The sequence below is a fragment of the Amblyraja radiata genome, chromosome 3 (genome assembly GCF_010909765.2).
Source record: "Amblyraja radiata isolate CabotCenter1 chromosome 3, sAmbRad1.1.pri, whole genome shotgun sequence".
NCBI lineage: Eukaryota > Metazoa > Chordata > Chondrichthyes > Rajiformes > Rajidae > Amblyraja > Amblyraja radiata.
Genome location: NC_045958.1, coordinates 117,156,022 through 117,182,391, shown reverse-complemented (window position 1 = coordinate 117,182,391; position 26,370 = coordinate 117,156,022). Strand labels below are relative to the sequence as shown.

The 26,370-nt window shown below is 42.9% G+C and overlaps 1 protein-coding gene across 5 annotated transcripts in view; it reads left to right on the top strand.

Annotated features, from left to right (window-relative positions):
* Positions 1-9,259, top strand: part of fcho2 (FCH and mu domain containing endocytic adaptor 2) — a 159,854-nt gene extending 150,595 nt beyond the window's left edge. For all 5 annotated transcript variants that reach the window (XM_033018685.1, XM_033018684.1, XM_033018686.1 and 2 more), the window contains 2 exons: positions 795-959; positions 5,622-9,259. In XM_033018685.1, coding sequence (XP_032874576.1) covers positions 795-959; positions 5,622-5,644 — 188 coding nt within the window. In that variant the 3' untranslated portion in view covers positions 5,645-9,259. The remainder of the gene's footprint in view (positions 1-794; positions 960-5,621) is intronic.
* Positions 9,260-26,370: the final 17,111 nt, after the last annotated feature.

The window sequence follows — 26,370 nt, the reverse complement described above, 5'->3', positions numbered from 1 at the left end:
GGGAGAGCTGAGAAGGGGAGGAGAAAGTAGGGACTACCTTAAATTAGAGAAGTTAATGTTCATACCGCTGGGGTGCAAACTGCCCAAGCGAAATATGAGGTGCTGCTCCTCCAATTTACGGTGGTCCTCACTCTGGCCATGGAGGAGGCCCAGGACAGAAAGGTCGGATTCGGAATGGGTGGGGGAGTTGAAGTGGTAAGCCACCGAGAGATCAGGTCTGTTATTGCGAACCGAGAGGAGAGAATCAGGTTGGTTATTGCGGAGGGAATCAGGTTGGTTATTGCGAACCAAGCGGAGGAATCTAGAACAGAAGAAGGCCTTTTGGAAACTGCCTAAAATTTCAGAGAAGTCAGAGAATGGAGGGAGGTAATAGGTTACATACTTCCTTCGAGCAAGAAACAGAAATTCCTTTGTTGCCAGCTTCTACCACTGAAGAGGGATATTTTGCAATATTCATAATATTAATTTGAATAAAGCTCTAAAACTTGTCATATAATTCTCCAAATCACATTAAATTGACAATTTTTTAAATCCAGTGTACTTGAGGGATTCTTACTAGAAGTGAATGACAAAAGTAAATGTCAAAAATAAATGCAAGTTAATGGTATAGCACTACATGCTGGAATAATTTTCACAGATAGTGTAAAATCATAAAGCATCTAATTACTATTTTTGCTGTGTTGCTGGAATTTTTTTATATTTCTATAGTATTTTGCATTAAGAAAACATTTTTTTAAAAGATAAATGGATTATAGCTGTTTACATTGCTGCAAATTCAACAACTCTTCTTGCAGGTTCTGGGTCTCTCCGAGCCAAATTTGAAATTTCTGAAGGTCCTACAAAACCATCAACACTTGCAGTCCAATTTCTCAGTGAAGGTTCCACACTGTCAGGAGCAGATGTGGAACTTGTAGGCACGGGCTACAGACTTTCTTTGATAAAGAAGAGATTTGCTACAGGTAATAGCTGCAGAATTTCCACGTTTGTTCAATTATAGAATGTACTTTCAAATGTATGGTCTGTTTAAATAAACACCACCAATTTTAGTATTCAGGTATTATTAAGAATTCATTCTAGTCAAATCAACTTTATTTGTCACATACACATACAAGATGTGCAGTGAAATGAAAGTGGCAATGCCTGCGGATTGTGCAAAAACTACAGAACAGAATAGAACAGAATCAGTATTTACATGTTAGAATTTTTTTTTTTAAAAGACACAACACAATAGTAAATTAGTACAGTAAATTAGTCCCTGGTGAATTAAGAGTTTACAGTCCTGATGGCCTGTGGAAAGAAACTCCGTCTCATCCTCTCTGTTTTCACAGCATGACAGCGGAGGCGTTTGCCTGACCGTAGCAGCTGGAACAGACCGTTGCTGGGGTGGTTAGGGGTCCCCCATAATGCTGCTGGCTCTGGATCTGCACCTTCTGATGTATAGGTCCTGCAAGGGGGCGAGTGTGGTTCCCATAGTGCGTTCGGCCGAACGCACTACTCTCTGCGGAGCCTTCCAGGCTTGGGCAGAGCAGTTCCCAAACCAGATTGTGATGTTGCCGGACATGATGCTTTCTACAGCCCCAGAGTAATTTTAAATACCGGTAGTTAAGAGGGCATTTCATTAACAATCTGCTGGCAGTGGGCTCAAATATATTGTCTAAATAAAATTTGTTAATTTTATTGTCGAGGCAATACTGCGGCATCCTAGGTTTAGGTTTTTGATTTGGACCTTATAGTGTTTGGCCCAAGCATCAGTTTGTAAAGCAATGAACTCTGCTTCCTATCCAATTACCAGAAATTAGTTCCTGCAGTTAGCCAAACTGATGACAGTAACACTGTAATAGAGTATGATTTTAATGGAACGATTTTTTTTTAATAACAGTAATTATAGGGAGTTGGGTAGAAGCTTAAAAAGCAGGACTTCAAGGTTAGTGATCTCCAGATTACTCTTGGTGCCTCATGCTAGTGAGTGTAGGAATAGGAAAATAGGACAGGTGAATATGTAGCTGAGAAGTTGGGGCAGGGATTCAGATTTTCCAACCTTTGAAATCTCTCTTGGAGCAGGGGTGACCGGTACAAGAGGAACGGGTTGCACCTGAATTGGAGGGGCACCAATATGGACACTGGACACTGTGAAAAGCTAGAGAAGAAATTGCAAGAGTCCTGGCTAAGATATATGAATCATCAGGGGTCGCGGATTATAGGACCCTGGGAGTGATGTAGAGCAGAGTGATCCAGGAGTACAAGTACATCTATCTATCTATACATAACTGAAACTCTGATCTTGTTATCTTCCGGTTTGTGCAGTCTTTCTATTTGCGCAAAAACGGTTCGCGATAGGATTACGATTGTTCGCCAGTTCACTCACCGTTCTCCTGTGCTGCGAGTGCAAGGTTTAAAAAATCTTAAAAACGGCGCGTGCGCAGATCGATCTCTTCTCCCGCCGTTCAGCGCCGCGCGGATTAGTCTCTTCCCCTGTCACTCACCGGGACGGTCCGCCCCTTCCTGCGCCATCGCGTCTTTACTGGAGCTGAGGATGGCCAGCGGAGGTTTGCAACCGGACACAATTTTTGGAGGGACTCGAAGCTGCCCAGCCCAGCCCCGCCCTGCCCAGACACATGCAGCCCAGCGTTGGAGACCCGACCCAGCCCAGAGTCAGAGACCCAGCCCAGTCCAGAGTCGGAGACCCAGCTCGGAGTCGAAGATGTTGCTGATGTCGCCAAACAGAAAGCAGAGACTCTGATCCCTGCGGAGGAGAACAACCAGCGACCAGCGCCCTCTGTGAGTCCCCACCGCACTGCCCATTCCCGCCACTACCCCTCTGGTCCACCTCGCTGGCTCCTCCCCCCTGTGATACCCCCCTCTCCCCCATGGCTCTTCCCCCGTCTTTTCTCCGAGCTCACTGGCTCCTCCTCCCCCCGCCCACACACTCTTTCCCCCCCCCCCCCCCCCCCACAAGTGCAACAAGTTTTGTTCCGATCGGTGGCATATTGTAAAAGTTAACGAGGATTAAAAATCTTAAAAACCGCGAGTGTGCAGATCGATCTCCTCTCCCGCCAGTCAGCGCCGCGTGGATTAGTCTCTTCTGTCACTGCCCTGGACGGTCCGCCCCTTCCTGCGCCATCGCGTCTTTACTGGAGCTGAGGGACGCTCTGGATGGCCGTGGAGGTCTCCAACCGGGCATAATTTTCGGAGGGACCGGAAGCGGCCCGGCGCGGAGTCAAGAGATGTCGCCGATGTTGCCACACGGAAAGCGGAGACTCTGATCCCGGCGGAGAACGACCAGCGCCCATTGTGTCCCCATCACAGTGCCAGCTCCAGCCCCTTCCCCTCTGGTCCCCCTCGCTGGCTCCTGCCCCCTCCCCCGTGATACCCATTTCTCCCCCATGGCTCTTCCTCCGTCTTTTCTCTGAGCTATCTCCTCTCCTCCCCCCCGCCCACACACCTCTCTCCCCCCACAACTCCCCCTGCCCACCCCCCACCACCCCCCCTCCCCCCACACACCCCTCCCACTTGCCCACACACCCCTCCCTTCCACAACCCCCCTGCCCTCAGACCCCTCCTCCCCCCACAACCCACACATCCCTCCCCTACCCACTAACACCCCCCTGCTCCCCCCTCCCACACCCCTCTCGCCCACATACACACCTCCCACCCCACACCTCACCTGCCACACACACCCCCTCCCCCACAACACCCTCTCCCCTCCTATACGTTCCTGCCCACACACACACCCCACTTCCCACTCCCCCTCCCCTCCTCCCCTCCCACACATGAAGAGGAGGGGGAGTGCTGGGGATTGAAGGGAAATGAGCCAAGCCTGAGCAGTTAGGGGGTATGGGTGAGTGGTGGAATATTGCGTTGGGGGAACGGGTGAGTGGTGGAATATTGCGTTGGGGAATGGGTTGCGTTGGGGGACCAGGCGTCCCAACGGGTCCCACTTTGTCTAGTAGTTCCTTGAAAGTGGCTTCACAGGTAGATAAGAATAAGTTTATTGGCCAAGTATGTACACATACTAGGAATTTGCCTTGGTGCTCTGCGCGCAAGTAACAACACAACATAGAGTAAACAATTAAGAGTAAAACATTAAGAATAAAACATTATAGTTTAAACATGTGAATGGAATAAAATATTTGAGCAAAAGGAGGCTACAGACTTTTGGTTATTGAGTAGAGCTACTGCTCGTGGAAAATGCTGTTTTTATGTCTGGCTGTGGCGGCTTTGACAGTCCGGAGTCGCCTTCCAGAGGGAAGTGCTTCAAAGAGTTTGTGGCCAGGGTGAGAGGGTCAGAGATGATCTTACCCGCTCGCTTCCTGGCCCTTGCAGTATACAGTTCGTCAATGGGGGGGGGGGGGGGGGGGGAGGTTGCAGCCAACAACCTTCTCAGCTTATCGAACGATTCGCTGCAGCCTCCGGATGTCGTGCTTGGTGGCTGAGCCAAACCAGACCATGATGGAAAAGGTGAGAATTGGACCATCATTGCCAGTGGCAGATTGTGTTTCCTCTGCTGCCGCAGGCAGTACATCCTCTGTTGGACCTTTTTGACTGTGGTGTCGATGGTGGCCCCCCATTTAAGGACCTTGGAGATGATGGTTCCAAGGAACTTAAAAGACTCCACAGATGTGACTGGTGTTGTTGATGGTGAGTGGGGGGAGGGGAGGGGGAGCTCTCCTAATGTCTACTATCAATTCCACTGTCTTAAGAGCATTGAGCTCCAGGTTGTTACGAAGGCACCAGGATGCCAGCTATGTCTAGATGGGGTGGTGAAAACTGTTTTTGGAATGTTGGCGTTCATCAGTCAGGGAATTGATTATTGGGGTGTTATGTTCAACAGTTATACAAGATATACGTGAGGTTGCATTTGGAGTATTATGTTCAGTTTTTGTCGCACTGCTATAGGAAGGATGTCATTAAGCTGGAAGAAATGGAGAGAAGATTTACGAGAATGTTTTTAGAACTCGAGGATCTGAGCTATTGGGAGAGGTGGGGCAGGCTTTTTATTCTGGCCTTGTAATGCCGGAAGCTGAGGAATGATCTTATGGAGGTGTATAAAAAATCATGATATGTAGGTTGAAGGCAAATCTTTATCCCGCAGTATGGGAATCAAGATATTGTGTGCATAGGTTTAAGATAAGAAGGGAAATATTTGAAAAGATTTTTTCAAACTGAGGGTGGTGAGTATTTGGAACAAGCTGCCAGAGGAAGAAGTTGAGGCAGGTATAATAATATATTTAAAAGACATTTGGACAGGTACATGGATAGGAACGGTTTAGAGCGATTATGAGCCAAATGTAGGCAAATTGTACGAGCTTAGACGGGGCATATTGGTCGTCAAAAACAAGCTGTGCTGAATGGCCTGTTTCCCTGCTGTATTATTAACAAATAATACATTCAAAACTTCCTAATTTTACAAGATAAATCTGGTTCCATTTAGGTATCCTGCCGTTTCAATTATGTCATTTGGTCCAACAATAATTAGAAATGAGTTTACCACATGACAGCACAACTGTCTCTTGGACTTCTTCAACATGGAATTTTCATTTTAATTCTAAAGCATATTATTCCATATAGAATAATTCGAGGGTGTTACATGAAGTTGATTGTTTTCTTTGCCTCTTTAACAGGTCGATACATGGCAGACTGCTGACATTTCCATCAGTAAATTTTGTCTCACTGAAGACATGGCATTTGTTTTGATGGTACATTTATACTTGCCTTCAGTCACAAACTGCAAGGCACGCATGAGAAAAATGATGGACAAAGAATATTTTCAAGAATATGAAAAAAATATATATATTCTGCCTTCTGCCTTTTTTGGTAATTGTTTTGAGGAAATTCTTACTACACAATTTTAAATGCACTTTCTTTTAGAAAAAAACATCATATTGGGGAGAATAAGTTGTATTTTTATTATGTTAAATTAGCACTGATGTGATTTTCAGCACTGTTTAATTTTTTTGAAACCTGCAATATTCAGGAAATTTTAAATAAATGTTTTTGAAGACATTATTTTATTTAGACTTTAATGAAGTCAAACCAGTGATCAGTAGCTATGCTGAAAATGTAAAAATGTATAATGTATATCAAACAGTTATAAATATATACAATGGAAGAGCCAGCATTAACCATTTGCCTTCACTTTGCTTCTACACTAAGCTGAAACCTTTACAAATTACAAAGTTGTGCTAATTGTAAAATTAGCTAATGCAAAAAAATATGTTGGCAGATCGTTAGCAGATATACAAGTTGTACTTGTGAACCTGAACAGGTTTACAACCTGTATGATTCTGTTGTTTCTTGTGCCATACAAACAAATATTTTCTGAGGACGATATTGATCAGCCTAAATGGATGATATTTTATTATTTTAATTCTCACAATTGGTAAGTGAGTTCACAAGTGCTTTTGAGATACTATTTCACACAAGTGAACAACCACCTTGGAACTATTGTTGTATGATCACACTGTTCTTGATAGCCTTTCAATTAACTCTGGAACACTGCTGCAGACCATTTAGTGATTCATGCATAATCTACCCTTTCATTACAAAGTAATGAATACCGCTGGGTAAATTAAATGCAGTTACTTCTGTTTACAGTGTAATTAATGATCATATTCCTGCACAGTGGAATTATCACTAATCACTGTAAAATTAAAATGATCTACCATTCATTGGAATAAGTGCCATCTCTTTCTGTGAACTTAAAATTGTTAGTAAACATGAAATAAAACAACTGTCTAAAGGGCAGAAAGAATTGACATAGTCCGACAATTGAGAATTTAGGTACTGGTCTACAGTTTCACATGGTAGATATTTTTGGGAGCAGCATTGGGCGTGGTATTATGTTTTTTGTTAAACTGGGAGTGCCTGGAATTTGTCTTCTTCAAATGTACTTGTATTATTTCAGAATTTAAATAAATGGCATCTAGAGTTTCACCAAGTCACCTGGTCAAGCAAAACTGGAAGTATTTTTCTATCTTGTAGTGTTTCAGGTCAGATTATTTTGCTTTAAATAGATAAAATCCTTTAACTACCCCATTGCCAAAAATTAACAGTTCACATGCTAATATAGCATAGATATATTTTATCAAGGCTATCGTTAAAAATAAAATGTGCCTCTATTGTGCCTGTTTGGTTTTCACAATGAAAAATTATTATCTAAAAACATTTGTATCTATAAACATTGCAATCATTTGTATATAATTATACTCAAAATACTTAGATTCTTTTATATTTGGATTTAGAAGGGAAATGGATATAACACATCTACATTCTTTGATAAATAATCTTTTGAATATTTTATTCCATTTGCTAGGCAATTTGTAATAAAATGCAGCCATTGTAATTGGAAACATTTGTTTAATATTTTATAAGATACTCATGTTCTTCGTCTGATAAATAATGCATCTACTGTTGAACAAGTGACTTGCCTTAGTGCCTCATGTTGGCAAAGTCACGACATTGTCACCATGAGCATGGTCAACTTCAAAACTCAACATAAAATCAGCAATATATAGTAAAGATATTAAGTTTGCCTTTGTTTAAATTGTTGGGCCAGAATATGGACTCTATAGTACATAAAAATCACAGGTATCATTATTTGTCTTTTTTTAGAGTAACAATGCTTCCTAAAAGGTGATATAATTTCATTTATAATGTTTTACAAAGTGCAGGGCTGGTGACGTACTGTGACACATACCTAACATTTCTTTATAGAACTTTCTGTGTTATTTTAATGATTTTTTTAAAACTGTGGCGGAGGTGCACTTGCTAAATTTGAATGTTGTTTGGCAGGAATGTATTTGTAATAATTTTTTATGTTGTCTTGTTCAGAAAATATGTATAAATCTTTTATGTTGCAGACGTTTTTATAATCTTGGCAGCGTCACATGTAAAATCTGCATGGAATACTAAGAATAAGAGATTAACAGCTATATGGTTAACTGTTGCATTAATTTGAACTAACATGTTTATCTAGAGCATTTTAATAATAGAGTGTGAGGGGGGGAGAAAGGCTAACACTTTGTGATTTAACAAATCCAATTCAAAAATTACTGATCAGTTATGGAGTACGACAAAAAGTCAGCTATTGTAAAAATTACACTACACAACTCTGTGCCTGTAACTCTTCTAACAACTTATTGACCTGGCAATCTCAAAACAAACAGCCGAGAAAAGTTTCAGTTCCAATTCTTACACAATGCATTGTTAATCTGTCAAAGGAAGGGCAGCATCTTTGATTAATGCAATCGGGTTTGGATCAATGGATTAGCAACGAACAAACTAGCCAATTGCAGTCTAGAAGTGTACACATGTTATTTTTGGATGAACAAGGGCTTGGGATTTACTGTGATGCCCTTTTGTTTGAAAAACTCACTCGCTCTGTCCAGGATCATATATTTAAGTATGACTACTTTAATTAGATGCCAGAAAACCAGTGACAGCTATTTCGAATTACAATCCAGCACAAATTCCTGCCTTTTGCAGATAAAGGGGAAAATATCAAACAATAAAAGGGCCAAAATGTGTAGGAAGGAACTGCAGATGCTGGTATATACCGATGATGGACACAAAGTGCTGGAGTAACTCAGCGGGGGAGGCAACATCTCTTGAGAAAAATAATGGGTAATGTTTCTCAGAAAGGTTTTATTTTCGTGTGCAGTACCTTGCAAGTTACCATAGAAAGGTTGATTGATGAGTTTTAGATAACAGACTAGAGTTAATAAAACAATAATGGAATGTTAACCAGTATTAATGTCCAAACCACCCAATAATTTTACGTTAACATATTCAACACAAGTTCTAAGCCTCCAGAACTTGCTGTTCAATATTGTTAATGCATAGAGCATTTCCTCCTTGTTACCTTGTTACCTATAATTCCTAAGAATTTACTGGATTTTAAATAAATTAACCACAGAATATATCCCAGTGAGTTAAATTTTATTATTAATCGGTGAAAGTATTGCCAACAAAATAATTGTTGATGACCGTCAATCAACCACTTTGATCCGAAACAGAAAACGTGAGATTATGACTTTTTTCACCCCTTTTCATTTCCTCTTGCTCAAAATACAATCTTGTTCTCTCTTTCCACTTCTCTTTCCAGAGCTCAAATTTAATTTATTTCGTACACAATCCTTTAATCACATCAATGAAGTTAATACATTACCTTACAACTCAAGCCTTGTGCTGCCTGCCCTATTTCTACAAGTTCAGATCCAGTCAGTTTATAAATTCAAGTATTTTCCAGCAAATGAATGTTTCCAAAAGTAGATCAATTATGATTGTTTTTATAGGTTTGAAATATTCCCATGAAAGATGCTTGTTTGTAATTATAAATACATACATTTTTAAAAATCAAAAAAAAAATCAGCTTTCCAGCAACTGAGGATAAATCTAACTTATGGTATAGAAATAAAGGAAGTAAGAAAGACTTGCATCTATAGAGTCACAGATAATGCCAGAAATACTCAGCAGGTCAGGCAACACAGAGAAAAACAGAAGTCACATTTTCAGGTCAATAATCATAAGTTCATAAGTTGTAGGAAGGAACTGTAGATACTGTAGAAAATAGACACAAAATGCTGGAGTAACTCAGCGGGACAGGCAAAATCTCTGGAGAGAAGTTTTGAGGTGACGTTTTGGGTCAACACCCTTCTTCAGACTGAGCTCATAAGTGATGGGAGCAGAATTGGGCCATTTGGCCCATCGAGTCTACTCCGCCATTCAATCATGGTTGATCTACTTTTCCTCCTCACCCCCATTCTCCTGCCTTCTCTCCTTGAGGACAGTCCCACAAACATATTTTTTGTTAAAAAATAGATATTCAATTTCAGTAAATGAAAATTAAAAACTGCAAAAATGCTGCAAATAAAACTGAAAATGCTGGAAATGAAACAGAAAATGCTAGAAGCAATGAGCCATCAGGCAGCATTTGTGGGAAGAGAATCAGAATTAATCGTGAGTTTGAAGACCCATTGTTAAAACTGCTGAACATTTCTGGCATTTTCTGTTTTAATTTATAATCTACTCCAGTGATTATGGTTGAAGATATAGATTAGTACAACAATTTTAGAATTTCAGTGCTCTTCTAACCCAGTGGCAATCTTACTCCTACTCAGCCACAGTTGGTCTAATTCATATTCTGTTTAAGTCGTGCTTGGTCAGTGCAGTGGATTTTATGGAATAGCTGGACAAGGAGAACATAAATGCTCAGTGGAACTGTCAAAATTCTTGCTTCTGACTGAGGTTTTTTTCAACACAGAATCTTAATGCGTTGATGATGGGTGCAGACGATTCTAGCTTTTGTCGAAGGGCATAACTTACCTTCACTTAGAGTCTATTGCCTAACTTATTTGCAAAGAATACGTGGTCTAAAGAACGATTGTGATACATCAAAGTTTGTTTTGCTTGTAGGCAAGTTTGAGTTGTTTAATTTACTATAATCGACTACCCAGCGAGTAGATAATTTCTGGAATTCTCTAACAAAGAGGGTTGTTGAAGCTCATTGCTCAATGTTTTCACAACTAAAATCAATACATTTGTAGATAAATGTTGAGGGAATCAAGTGATTATGGGGTTGATACAGGAAAGTGATGACCTAATTGAAAGGCAGAGTTGAGCACAAGAGTCTAAATTGCCTCCACTTGCTCTGATTTCTTGTGTGATCTGTGCTGTATGATTAGGTCAAGATTGGGTAATGGTAGAAAAAAATAGGTTTGTGCTGATGCTTATTTAATGAAATAAGATCATCTACTAAACATCCTGCCTGATACAGATCTGATATATTATTCACTCATCACAGATAATTGAATCACGTGTAAATGTGAATATTTATTTGAAATATGTTCAGAATAATATTTGCCCCATTCCCTTCAATAGTACATTGTTAAAAAGGCTATTGCAGAAATAAATGGTATGCATTCAGAAGCATGAGTTAGAATTAAAATTAGATGATTACATGGTACACATTTGGGAACAGCTTGCTGGCTAACATACAAATGCTCAATAATGTAAAGATGGAAGTTATTTCATCCGGTAGTATTAAGAAAAAAAATATGGAGCAGAATTATTTCTTTTTTGATTTAAGATATGATTAGGTCTTTGGTGCCTGGTTCACATCCGTTCAAGCATGTTGCTTAATACACATAGAAGTCATTGGGAGACACAAGAGACTGCGGAGGCTAGGATCTGGAGTAACAAACAATCTGCAGGAGGAATTAATTCAACAGGTCGAGCAGCATCTGTTGGGGGAAAGGAATTATCCATGTTTCAACTTGAAATCTTACATCAGGACTTGTATACCTCCAGTAGAGTATTTGTTGCTTCAGAAGCCACTGGAATTGCACAGTGAACTCAAATATCTCACCCGACATGTTTTAGATCATTTTTGCAAAATATATTTGCAAATCTGATACAAATGGCAGGAGCCATTCATTCATAGGCAGGTGTTAACTGGTGAATTGAACTGGTGAACTGGCTTCTGCTTAAATTCTAAGCTTTAACTAGTCTGACCAAGCAGTTTGTCCAGTATGGCCATGAAGAGTGTTATATGTTTGCTCACAAACCATCTGACCAACCGAATACATGTAATCTCTGATTACATGACCAACTACCACATCCCAAATCACCACCTGCTATTCACCTGCTATCTTTTCTAAGCCCAGCCTCTGTTATCCTTCAGATCTGACCCTTTCCATCCTCCCATGCTTCACAGGTTACCTGGTCTGCTTCACAGCAATAAGCAGGTGAGAAATGTACTTGCATTGGCCTTACGCACAAAAAACATTAGCATTGATTTAACTGGGCCCAATGGGCCATCCTCTATTGTTCTTTCTGTTCAATTCTATTGATTAAAGATAAAACCAGCTGTGAAGGCAATTGATAAAAGGAACCTGAATTTTCAGGAGTTTTGCCAATGATATGTAAACATTTATAATTGGAATTCTTGTCCATTCCTCAATGTGCAGTTTTATTAAACCATCTATGCACATTAATTATATAAATACAAATCAGACATAACTAATAAGCTGAATGAACGTACTGTAAGTGGAGTCATATGTAGGCATTGGAGATCAGTAATGCTATTTAAAAGCTATTTGAATGAAACAACAATAAATGTATCCGATACCTATAATCTCTTGTTTTTCATATTTAGCAAGCTGGTTCTTGCTTCCTTACGCAGTGGTAGCCTTTTTAAGCTCCCTTTTGCTCATTTAAACAAGTTTGTGAACTCTTCTAAGAATTGAGTTTTAATAAAAATACAAATTACTTCTGATTTTCATAATGCAAAGTCTATGAATGTATCTTGTTTCTTTTAAATCTTCTAATAAATGCATAATATATATACATTCCATTTGAGCACTGTCTTATTTGCTTCCAAGATGGTGACCAACCCAGGTGACTATTTGCATGTCAGCCATAGCGGCAGATCTACAAACTCTTATTACAATCGCTCCACTCTCTTAAATCTCTATTCCTACAGCAACATTTCTTACTTTAACTATGATCTTCTTAAACTCCCTTATCTTGTATCTATCTATACACTATATATGGATCGATTGTAATGTATTGGCTTTCTGTTGACTGGTTAGCACTCAACAAAAGCGTTTCACTGTACCTCGGTACACGTGACAATAAACTGAACTGAACATTAATTTTCAGATGAAATCTAGCAACTCTACTCATTACAGTGTTTGGGCAGCGTCATGTTCAGAATTGGAAAATTTCAACAATTTGTTTCAGACTTCATATATCGCTCACTTTGACATGGCCTGTCATCAACTTGGCAGCACGGTGGCACAACGGTAAAGTTGCTGCTTTACAGCATTTGCAGCGCCGGTGACCCGGGTTCGATCCTGACTATGGGTGCTGTCTGTACGGAATTTGTATTTTCTCCCCGTGAATGCGTGGGTTTTCTCCAAGATCTTCGGTTTCCTCCCACACTGCAAAGACGTACAGGTTTTGTAGGTTAATTGGCTTGGTAAATGTAAACATTGTCCCTAGTGTGTGTAGGATAGCGTTAATGTGCGTGGATCGCTGGTCGGCACGGACCCGGTGGGCCAAAGGGCCTGCTTCCGCGCTGTATCTCTAAGCTAAACTAAACTTTTCTTCTATCAACTTCTGCATTTCCATTTTGTTACGGCCAGCCAATATCTACTATCCCTTTTTGTCACTTAATCACTCGTTTTTCCCTCCCTTGTATTTCTGCCTCTGTATATACTGGGAATTGGAAGATGTTTATTTTCAGACACTGTCACCTTTAGGAAATGTGACTCTTGCCACAGAAACTGACATTGACACGTCATCACCAATCAGTACATAACTACTTTTTTTCCTTTCATCCACCATTTAGCATGTACATACTACCCTAACATTCTAATTACTAGTTTAAAAAAATTACTATAAAGTAGAACATTTCCCTACCAGCTAACCAGGACCTAATTATTTCTGTTTTCATACGCTTAAAATTCAGATTAAACTTAAGAGATACAGCGTGGAAACAGGCCCTCCAGTCCACCGAGATCGCACCAACCAGCGATCACCCGTACACTAGCACTATCCTACACACTTGGGGTAATTTATAATTTACAGAAGTCAACTACTAACCTGTACATCTTTGGAGTGTTGGAAGAAACCGGAGCAACCGCAGAATACCCACGCGGTCACGGAGAGAACGTGAAAACTCCGTACAGACAGCACCTGCAGTCGTGATCGAGCCCGGGTCTCTGGCGCTGCAAGGCAGCGACTCTACCGCTATGCCACTGTTCCGCTGGCACTACTAACTAACTTGAATCTGTATTTACTCTTGTTATCTCTCATTTACAATTGACTATGAGACTATGTAAAACTTTCATACAAACTATTGCATTTTTAATCAAAGTTGAATTTAGTTTCCTACAGTTCAAGTCACAATATAAATTGGGTAATGCCCCAAAAAATTGCAATAATCTGCCACATTAGTAGCTGACACACAAGAAAAGATTATACCCTTATGAATCTCCCGACCTAAGCTTGCTGCAGCTCGCTGGCTCCAACATATGCCTGATCACTGCTCTGTGGCAGTGCTTTCTGTTCAAATCCTGACGTAATTGGCCAGAATAAGTCCCACTCACAGCTTTGGAAACCAACCAAGATATACTGCAGGCATACATGGCTGTGAAAGCAGAAACACTGACATTCCAGAACATGAGAGGAATATACAAAATCAAGAGAGGAATAGATTGGGTGGATGTACACTCTTGCCCAGAGTTGACGAATCGAGCACGTGGACATAAGTTCAAGGTGAAGGGGAAAAGATTTAGTAGGAATCCGAGGGGTAACTTTTTCACTGAGAGGGTGGTGGGTGTATGGAACAAGCTGCCAGGGGAGGTAGTGGAGGCAGGGGACTATCTCAACATTTAAGAAACAGACAGGTACATGGATAGGACAGGTTTGGAGGGATATGGACCAGGCGCAGGCAGGTGTAACTGGTGTAGCTGGGACATGTTGGCCGGTGTGGGCAAGTTGGGGCGAAGGGCCTGTTTCCACGCTGTATCACTCTGACACTGACAATTACACAGTATTTCTTAGCTGTATTTTCTGCTCTCTTGATGTATGTTTCTGCACCTCCTTCGCTGTAGGAAAGGGTTGATTTCTTATATGATACTAAAAGTAAAAGGATTTTTCCATTGTAATTTTTATTTCTTCTAGTTTTGTTCAACAAAATGATTTGACAATAGACAATAGGTGCAGTAGTAGGCCATTCGGTCCTTTGAGCCAGCACCGCCATTAAATGTGATCATGGCTAATCATCCCCAATCAGTACCCCGTTCCTGCCTTCTCCCCATATCCCCTGACTCCGCTATCTTTAAAAGCCCTATCTAGCTCTCTCTTGAAAGTACCCAGCAAACCGGCCTTCAACGCCTTCTGAGGCAGAGAATTCCGCAGACACAACTCTATGTGAGACCGACATCCACTATAAACCTACTGACTCCCATGGCTATCTGGACTGCACTTCTCACCCTGCACCTGTAAGGACTTCATCCCCTACTCCCAATTCCTCCGTCTACGCCGCATCTGCACCCAGGGTGAAGTGTTCCACACCAGGGCATCGGAGATGTCCTCATTTTTTAGGAAACCCCCTCCCCTCTTCTACTATAGACAAGGCTCTCACCAGGGTCTCTTCTATACCCCGTGACTCTGCTCTCACTCCCCATCCCCCCCCCACTCATAACAAGGGCAGTCATCCTTGTCCTCACCTTCCACCCTACCAGCCGTCACATACAATCCTCCGATATTTTCGCCACCTCCAACGTGATCCCACCACTTGCCACATCTTCCAATCTCCTCCCTTGTCTGCTTTCCGCAGAGACCGCTCCCTTTGTATGTCCCTGGCCAATTCATCCCTTCCTTCCCGAACCACCCCCTCTCCGGGCACTTTCCCTTGCAACCGCAAGAAATGCTACACTTGTCGCTTTACCTCCCCCCTTGACCCAAGCAGTCTTTCCAGGTGCAGCAGAGGTTCATCTGCACCTCCTCCAACTTCATCTATTGCATCTGCTGCTCTAGATGTCAGCTGCTCTACATCAGTGAGACCAAGCGTAGGCTTGGCGATCGTGTTGCCGAACACCTCCAGGCAGTGGAGGCCGATTCACTGGATGTTTTCAAGAGAGGGTTAGATTTAGCTCTTAAGGCTAAAGGAATCAAGGGATATGGGGAAAAAGCAGGAACGGGGTACTGATTTTAGGTGATCAGCCATGATCATATTGAATGGTGTTGAGTCAGAGTTTAGAAGTGAGATCGACCGATTGACCAAATGGTGCCAGCACAACATCCTAGCTCTCAACATCAGTAAAACCAAAGAACTGATTGTGCACTTTGGAAGGGGAAGGATGAGGACCCACAATCCTGTTTATATCAATGGGACGATGGTGGAGAGGGATAAAAACTTCAAATTCCTGGGCGTGCATATTTACAAAGATCTTTCCTGGTCCCAGCACACTGATGCAATTATCAGCGCCTCTACGTCCTGAGAAGATTACGGAGATTCGGCATGTCAAAGAGGATTCTCCTGAACTTCTACAGGTGCACAGTAGAGAGCATACTGACTGGTTACATTGTGGCTTGGTTCAGCAACATGAACGCCCAGGTACGGAAAAGATTGCAAAAAGTTGTGACCACTGCCCAGTTCATCACCGCCTCTGACCTCCCCACCATCAAAGGGATCTATCGAAGTCGCTGCCTCAAAAAGGCAGCCAATATCATCAAAGACCCACACCATCCTGGCCACACACTCATTTCACCATTGCCATCAGGAAGGAGGTATAGGAGCCTGAAAACTGTAATGTCCAGGTTCAGGAACAGCTTCTTCCCTACAGCCATCAGGCTATTAAACACGACAACAAATAAGCTCTGAACTACACCAGACTTATTATTATTGCACTATATTTGTTTATTTATTGAGTATGTGTGTGTATATACACACTGAACTTTTTTTCTCCCGTTATGTACTACATATTCTGTTGTGCTGCAGCAAGTAAGAATTTCATTGTTCTGGGACATCTATAATAATTAAAAGTCTCATCTCGACCACTTCCTATCTGTGCTGTATATTGATTTTAGAAAAACAGCTACCATATATCGCTATGATTTTTGGCCATCTTACTCACAGTCCTCCTCCGCTGAGCAGGCCCCGAGGATTTTTCCCATCGATGAAAAATAAAAAAGTTTAAAGTTTAAAGTTTAAAAAACCTTGAGATCCACTCACTGTCAATCACCGCGATGAAGGTAACACCCCTTCCCGGAGGGGTGGAGAGGGGGGGGGGGGGAGCGGGACTATAAAACCCCGGATGCCTGCACATGACTCAGTCACACTGCAAGATCGCAAGGGAGAGGCCACGACTCTCGTTCTAAGCTGTGAATCAACTGAACTGTGAGTCTGCAATGTACTTGCAATAAATGATTTGTTAGCCCGTAATGAAAATGAAATGAGTTGTTTGGCCTGCCCCGTGCTTGAAACTGCAATGGCAATGGAAATGAAATGAAAATGCAATGAGCTGTTTGGCCTGCCCTGTGCTTGAAACTGCAATGGCAATGGAAGTGAAATGAAAATGCAATGAGCTGTTCGGCCTGCCCTGTGCTTGAAACTGCAATGGAAATGAAATGAAAATGCAGTCAGCTGTTTGGCCTGCCCTGTGCTTGAAACTGCAATGGCAATGGAAATTAAATGAAAATGTAATGAGCTTTTTGGCCTGCCCTGTGCTTGAAACTGCAATGGGAATGGGAATGAAATGAAAATGCAATCAGCTGTTCGGCCTGCCCTGTGCTTGAAACTGCTATGGCAATGGAAGTGAAATGAAAATGCAACGAGCTGTTCGGCCTGCCCTGTGCTTGAAACTGCAATGGCAATGGAAGTGAAATGAAAATGGAACGAGCTCTTCGGCCTGCCCTGTGCTTGAACTGCAATGGCAATGGAAGTGAAATGAAAATGCAATGAGCTGTTCGGCCTGCCCTGTGCTTGAAACTGCAATGGCAATGGAAGTGAAATGAAAATGCAATGAGCTATTCGGGCTGCCCTGTGCTTGAAACTGCAATGACAATGGAAGTGAAATGAAAATGCAATGAGCTGTTTGGCCTGCGTCTTTGATTGAAACTGCAATGGCAATGGAAATGAAAATGCAATCAGCTGTTTGGCCTGCCCTGTGCTTGAAACTGCAATGGAAATGAAATGAAAATGCAATGATCTGTTTGGCCTGCCCTGTGCTTGAAACTGCAATGGAAGTGAAATGAAAATGCATCGAGCTGTTCGGCCTGCCCTGTGCTTGAAACTGCAATGGCAATGGAAGTGAAATGAAAATGCAACGAGCTGTTCGGCCTGCCCTGTGCTTGAAACTGCAATGGCAATGGAAGTGAAATGAAAATGCAACGAGCTATTCAGCCTGCCCTGTGCTTGAAACCGCAATGGCAATGGAAGTGAAATGAAAATGAAACGAGCTGTTCGGCTTGCCCTATGCTTGAACTGCAATGGCAATGGAAGTGAAATGAAAATGCAACGACCTGTTCGGCCTGCCCTGTGCTTGAACTGCAATGGCAGTGAAATGAAAATGCAACGAGCTGTTCGGCCTGCCCTGTGCTTGAAACTGCAATGGAAGTGAAATGAAAATGCAGTGAGCTGTTCGGCCTGCCCTGTGCTTGAAACTGCAATGGCAATGGAAATGAAAATGCAATGAGCTGTTGGCCTGCCCTGTGCTTGAAACTACAATGGAAATGGAAATGAAATGAAAATGCAACGAGCTATTCGGCCTGCCCTGTGCTTGAAACCGCAATGGCAATGGAAGTGAAATGAAAATGAAACGAGCTGTTCGGCGTGCCCTATGCTTGAACTGCAATGGCAATGGAAGTGAAATGAAAATGCAACGACCTGTTCGGCCTGCCCTGTGCTTGAACTGCAATGGCAGTGAAATGAAAATGCAACGAGCTGTTCGGCCTGCCCTGTGCTTGAAACTGCAATGGAAGTGAAATGAAAATGCAGTGAGCTGTTCGGCCTGCCCTGTGCTTGAAACTGCAATGGCAATGGAAATGAAAATGCAATGAGCTGTTGGCCTGCCCTGTGCTTGAAACTACAATGGAAATGGAAATGATAATGCAATGAGCTGTTTGGCCTGCCCTGTGCTTGAAATTGAAATGGAAATGAAATGAGTTGTTTGGCCTGCCTGAAACCACTAATTTTGGCCCACAAAGCCCCTATTAGCCGAGAAACCAGCCCATTTTACCCAAAATGCCCGTAATAGCCTAGGAGGAGCATTTTCGCCCAAAAGGCCTGAGCCACTCCAGGAAAAGTGCCTTTCACTCAGATTTCACTCAGATTTTTTTTTAAAGAGCCCCTTCAGCCCATCAGGCCTGTACTAGCCCAGGAGGAGTCCCTTTGGCCCATCAGTACGTATTCCCCCCCTGCAAGTATTAAATCTCACCCCAGTATGTTTTTCCCTCCCTTCATTGGCTCCCTGTGAGATCCAGGCCAGGATAGACTTTCCTCCTTCATTGTTGTGATCCGCAGAATAAGATGAAAAATGTCTAAAATTGATTCCCCACCCTCTTCCCCTTCTCTCTCACGGAGGCTCTCACCTGTTTTGGGCAGAATTTCTGGCAGTTTCTGAGCTGCCAGCCCACCAGGCCTGAATGAGTGAGCTGCCAGCCCACCAGGCCTGAGTGAGTGAGCTGCCAGCCCACCAGGCCTGAGTGACTGAACTGCCAGCCCACCAGGCCTGAGTGACTGAGCTGCCAGCCCACCAGGCCTGAGTGACTGAGCTGCCAGCCCACCAGGCCTGAGTGACTGAGCTGCCAGCCCACCAGGCCTGAGTGACTGAGCTGCCAGCCCACCAGGCCTGAGTGACTGAGCTGCCAGCCCACCAGGCCTGAGTGACTGAGCTGCCAGCCCACCAGGCCCGAGTGACTGAACTGCCCAGCCCACCAGGCCCGAGTGACTGAGCTGCCAGCCCACCAGGCCCGAGTGACTGAGCTGCCAGTCCACCAGGCCCGAGTGGCTGAGCTGCCAGCCCACCAGGCCTGAGTGACTGAGCTACCAGCCCAAGAATCCATTCGACCCACAATATCCATACTAGCCTCTGTAAACCAGTCTCTTTGGCCCACCACACCCATACTAACGCTCCAGAAAGCCCCCCCCCTTCCCACTGGCCACCAATATTGGAATTGGTGGAGAGGCGGAATATTGCGTTGAGGGACCAGCACTCCTATGTGAACATGGGACCCAACAGATCCCACTTAGTCTAGTATGACAATAAAACACTCTTGACTCTTGGTGCTGGCTTGAAGGGCCGAATGGCCTATTCCTGCACCTATTTTTCTATGTTTCTTCAAAGCTTGAAATCTGAATATCTGAAATGTTAACCAATTTAGATTTACTGACAACATGATTAGTATACACCAATTATAATATAAATGGTGATGTACCAGCAATAGAGGAATATGTACCTAAGGATCCTTGAAGCCACCACGTAAGGTTGTTAATGAGGCACGCCATAGACTTAATAACAGTTTCTTCACCTCCATCTGACCTCTGAACCAATCACCTCTTACACACCCCCTTCCCAGGGGTGCTGTCTTACTCATACTCCAAACTCTTCCTCATTTTGTTATTCCAGTTATTATATTACTCGTATTTTGCACTGCAACATTGTAGGTATGTTACAAAACTTACCTTCAGCAGCGCTGCAATTCTGCCACTGGCCGTGTGCGTGATTTTGGCGCGTTTGAGTGTGGGGGGGGGGGTTAAAACGGGGTTTTTTTCCCGACCTGGTCCTGAATTATATTTGTTGGAGTGCAAGATTGTGCTAAAGAATCGTTCCTACGGCCATTCTGTGTGGGGTTTTTTTTAATTCACACGACAAGTTAATCGCTGGAATTATTTTAAAACCAGCTTCTGAAGCCGTCAATGCCGACAACTGGGACGGATTTTATGGAGGACCAGGTAAAAGAAAGTAGTTTATTTTTATGTATAAAAGTGTTTCTTAAGATGTATTTAATTCACATTTTAAGTTGCGAAACGGTGATTTTTCCCCCCGAAGAACCGGCTATGTATTTGCTGCAGATATGGGGGTATAAATTCACCGCATCTGAACGTTCCAAATGGTCCCCTTCCAGAAAATCCCACTCGCAAGCTGATTTAAATGGCCATTAATTTACAGGTATTAAACATTAAATTCCTTCCATTTGGCCTATAAACCCATGACAATGAGATTTAAAAATTATGTTATATTCTGAATTCTAGTGTGAATGTTATTTGGACACTTAGGCTATTTAAAAATGTTAATCTATTCTTAAGAAATGGATAGATGTTTAGATCTAGTAATTGAATTTTGTAATTAGCTACAATTAGGTAACTAACTAATTATATGCTTTAATTTCAAGTCATATAAGTAAGATTGTTTCATATTTGTTTCAGAATGCTTCAATCTATAATAACTGAAAATTTCTTTCAGGTCTCTTAAATTTTAAGAAAGTTATTGGCTTTTAAATGTTCTCGATCACAGCTATTGTGTTGTCAATGAAAAAGCAATAGGGAACAAGATGCCAATTTCCGAGTATGAAAATGGCCATAACCTTTTTAATACTGAAGATATGAAAGTGAATTAGGTGTCAAATTAAACTTCTTTTTATGCTTTATCTGATGGGATAAATTAAAGACTTGATTTTTTAAATCTCAAAATGTTGTAACATTGCTAAACATTGCACCACGCTGCTGTTTTGCACTCCTCGTTGTATTTGTTCTATTTGATATTACTGTACTGTATACTCCGTGAACTTCATGTGGACAAGGAACTTCATTGCAACCTGGTGCATCTGACAATAAACTAATCTGATCTAGATGCGATCCAGATTTGACCAGTCAAGACCAGTTGAGAGTGCCTGGATAAGGTAAACAGGGGTCGGTAGGTTTATCCGTTCTGCTGGATATAAATAACTGCTAAAGATCTCTCGCTGTTTTTGTTATTGAAAGGTTTTCGTTGACCGTCGAGTTACATGTTTAACATGAGCCATCTGCGACCCATCCTATCGGTGCAAGTTAAGAGCTGATCCGCAAGGTAACACCTCCGCTCTAGCGACCACCGGGTCCAGCACAGTTTAAGCGTCCACCGTTACTGAGTGGCACCTTGGAAATTGCATGAATAGATAGTTGTGTCTTTCAGGGGTCGTCCAGGGAAAGGTCGAGAGATTCCAATCGCCGAAGCATAACTTGAGTGAGACCTTTTGCATTTTGTTAGTCCTGCTGTTTGCGACTAAAACTTTTTTTAAATTGTACCTGTTGATTGAAATCTGCACCGATTCAGCTGTCAAACTGTTTTGCGAGAACAGGTAACCCAGGCCAGAGAACTGAGGCAGGCGCTCAGCAAGTGTGGGGTGGGCTTTGCTAAATTCGCTACAGGCGCTGAGGTAGGGGGTTCTTGTTTATCACTGTCCACAGTCACAGAATACATATATATATATAAATTAATTAACTCATGCCAATCGTTTGGCATCTGTTCTTTCTGTAAGAAAATTTGTAGTAATTTATGTAAGAATATTGCGGTGATTTCTGTAATTAATTGCAAATATATTTTGCTGATTTAGACGTTTTCAATTAAGCAAATTAAGCAAGGGTCTTGGTTGGAGCTTAAAGTGAAACCTTGAAATAAATGTTGTATGATCTCTCGCATAAGGCACACACTTGATGAACTTCTCCCCCCCCCCCCCCTTCTCCCCTACTTGGACTACCACCTATTTCCCATCTCCACCTCCACCTACATTCCTTCCTCTAGCCTCACAATGCACAACTCTTCAATCCTTTTGTCTCACATCTTCTGTTTTTTCATGCTAGATACAAAGTGCTGGAGTAACTCAGCAGGTCAGGCAGCATCTCTGTCCCGACCCGATATGTCACCTCTTCCTTTTTCTCCAGAGATGCTGCCTGACCTGCTGAGTTACTCCAGCGCTTTGTGTCTATCTTTGGTACAAACCAGTATTTGCAGTTCTTTGTTTCTACCTTCTGTTTTTTCATCTCTGGCCTTTGTCCAACTATCTACCTGTCCGACCCCCCCCCCCCCCCCCCCCCGCCTGTGTTCACCTGTAACCTACCATGGTTTGTCCTGCTCCTCCTCTCTTCCAGCTTCACCCCCCTCAATCAGTCTAAAGAAGGGTCCCAATCTGAAGCGTCACCTATCCATGTTCTCCAGAGATGCTGCCTGACCCGCTGAGTTACTCCAGCACTTTGTCTTTTTTTGTAAACCAGCATCTGTAGTTCCTGGATTCGAAAAATGACTTGGGTTATTCCTTTAATTTCAAGGGGCATTACAAATGAACTTTGGTGGGAGACGAAGGATTTTTTCAATTCATTTATGGGATGTGGAAGTCAACGGAACCCTGGCACCTACTGTCCGGAGTCAGTCAGGTTCATAAGTCATAGGAGCAGAATTAGACCTTTCAGTCCACCGTCTACTCCGCCATTCCATCATGGTTGATCTATCTCTCCCTCTCAACCCCATTCTCCTGCCCTCATAACCCCTGACAGGATAGTGAGTCTGGACTCACTGGTTAAAGACATCAGCTTTCTTTGCTAAAGGACATTAATGAAGCAGATAGGTGTTTATACAATACAATAGTTGTGTGCTTACCACCTCTGATTGCAGTTTTTCTTTAAAATCAAGGTTGATTAAATTGCATGATTTTCCCCGGATTCCACAGTGAGATTTGAACTTGCAAATTTGGGTAAAAAGCCTAAAATTATGGTGTCTAGCAAATACCTTAACCATGTCAAAGTTACTGTATTCCTGCAACTTTGGGACTCAATATTTTCAATTATCATTGCAATTAGTTTTTAGTTTAGTTTAGAGATATAACATGAAAGCAGGCCACGCGACCGTCGATCACCTGTTCACACTAGTTCTATTCCACTTTCTCATCCGCTCCCTGTACACTAGGGGCAATTTACAGAGGCCAATTAACCATCAACCCTGCACATCTCTGGGATGTGGGAGGAAACACAAATGGTCTCAAGGAATAACTCTACCCCAGACAGCACTTGAGGTCAGGATTGAACCCGGGTTGCTGGTGCTGTGGGGCAGCAGCTCTACCAGCTGTGCCACAGTGCAGTCAATAGGTGCAAACATTGAAAGAGAGGAGCCATTGCTGTCTCCTCCCCTTCTCAGCTCTCCCTCAACCCTCTGGCTCCTCCTCTTCCTTTCTTCTTCCCGCCCCTCCACCCTGCATCAGTCTGGAGAAGGGTTTTGGCCCGAAACGTTCCCTATTTCCTTCGCTCCATAGATGCAGCCGCACCTGCTGAGTTTCTCCACCATTTTTGTCTAACTTAGAAAGAGAATCAATGCTTAGATTAGATGAGAAGCCCTTAACTTGAAAGGGTCATTCTACGACATTGCACAGATACTACCTGGTCAACCAGCAGAGGGTTTCCACATTTTTTCTAATTATGTTAACAAATTCTCATGTTGGTAACAAATAATGATGCCCATGCTGAAATGCATTTGCTATTTTTCATGTTGAGCTAGCCAATCCGATAGAGAATTGGCTTCATTGGAAGGACATTCTTGTCATAGAGGGAGTACAGAGAAGGTTCACCAGACTGATTCCTGGGATGTCAGGACTTTCATATGAAGAAAGACTGGATAGACTCGGCTTGTACTCGCTAGAATTTAGAAGATTGAGGGGGGATCTTATAGAAACGTACAAAATTCTTAAGGGGTTGGACAGGCTAGATGCAGGAAGATTGTTCCCGATATTGGGGAAATCCAGAACAAGGGTGTCACAGTTTAAGGATAAGGGGGAAATCTTTTAGGACCGAGATGAGAAAAACATTTTTCACACAGACAGTGGTGAATCTGTGGAATTCTCTGCTACAGAATGTAGTTGAGGCCAGTTAATTGGCTATATTTAAGAGGGAGTTAAATGCCCCTGTCCCACTTAGGAAACCTGAACGGAAACCTCTGGAGACTTTGCGCCCCACCCAAGGTTTTCGTGCGGTTCCCGGAGGTTTTGGTCAGTCACCCTACCTGCTTCCACTACCTGCAACCTCTGGCAACCACCTGCAACCTCTGGGAACCGCACAGAAACCTTGGGTGGGGCGCAAAGTCTCCAGAGGTTTCCATTCAGGTTTCCTAAGTGGGACAGGGGCATTAGATGTGGCTAAAGGGATCAGGGGGTATGGAGAGAAGGCAGGTACAGGATACTGAGTTGGATGATCAGTCATAATCATATTGAATGGCAGTGCAGGCTCGAAGGGCCGAATGGCCTACTCCTGCACCTATTTTCTATGTTTCTATGTTTCATAGAAGGAAGCAGAGGATGATGATGGAGAGTTGTTTTTCGGATCTGAGGCCTGTGACTAGGGGTAGAATGCCTCCGGGGTCGATGCTGAGCCCATTGCTGTGTATATTAACGATTTGGATGAGAATGTATAGGGCATGATTCGTAAGTTTACAGATGACATTAAAGTGGGTGGTATTGTAGATAGCGAAGATGCGTATTAAAAATGACAGCAGGATCTTGATCCGCCAGGCAAGTGGGCTGAAGAAAGGCTAATGGAGTTTACAAGTGCGAGTTGTTGCATTTTGGGAAGTCAAACTAAGGCAGGTCCTTCATAGTGAATGGTAGGATCCTGGGGAGTGTTGTAGAGCAGAAGGATCTAGGACTATAGGTAGATAGACGCAAAAAGCTGGAGTAACTCAGCGGGTCAGGCAGCATCTCTGGAGAAAAGGAATAGGTGACGTTTTGGGTCGAGACCCTTCTTTAGAGTATAGGTAGTCACCTGAGAGTCGCTTCACTGGTGGATAGAGTGGTCAAGAAGGCTTTAGGCATCTTGGCCATCATCAGTCAGGGTACTGAGTATCAAGATTGAGATATTACGTATGTTACATTTGTACAAGATGTTGGTGTGACCGCACGTGGAGTATTGTGTTATATCTTGCTGTAGGAAGGATATCATTAAGCTGGAAAGAGTGCAGAGCAGATTTAAGAATATGTTGCCTGAACTATAGGGAAAGGTTGTGCAGGCTAGGACTTTCTTCCTTGGAGCACAGGAGGCTGAGGGGTGATTTTATCAAAGTGTATAAAATTATGAGGGGAATGGATAGGGTGAATGCTCAGAGTCTTTCACCCATAGTAAGGGAATCAAGAACCTGAAGACATAGGTTTAATGTGAGAGGGGAAAGATTTAACATGAACCTGAGGGGCAACTTTTGGGTATATGGGACGAGGAGGTAGTTGAGACAGGTACTATAACAATATGTTAAAGACATTTGGACAAATGCATAGATAGTAAAGATAGTGTAGAGGGATATACCGTATAGGCTTCTCCATGGACTGTCACCATGTCGTGGTGGAGAACCTTATGTGGACCTGAGATCCTGAGAGCGATGTCGTCTGGAGCTATGATCCTGGTAGGGCGGTAAGGTCGAGGGGGAGGTCTCTGACAAAGAGCAATCCAATTAAGACCTCAACAGTGGAACAGGCGGAGGACGATGGCTGACCTTAGTGGAGCGTCACAACGGCTGGGAAGACGAATGAAGGCTGCAGCAGAAAAGGGTCTCCGGTCGTCTGGGACTCCATGCCACTGGATCCTGACCCAGTTCTTTCAAGGACTGTGGGGTGGCTGTCTGTGCACCAGTCTCCCCACGTTAAGCAAAGGCATGCTCAGGTGTCCTCCATATAGGGAACAGCACCCTGGAGACACCCATGGTCAGCCATGACCGAAGGTGGCCTACGAAGAGGGGGATATGGTTGGTCTCGCCTTGATGAGGCATTTTGGTTGGGCCGAAGAACCTGTTTTTGTGCTGTATGACCCTACGATGCTAAATGAAATGCACGGTAATTATCTTCACAGGTTCA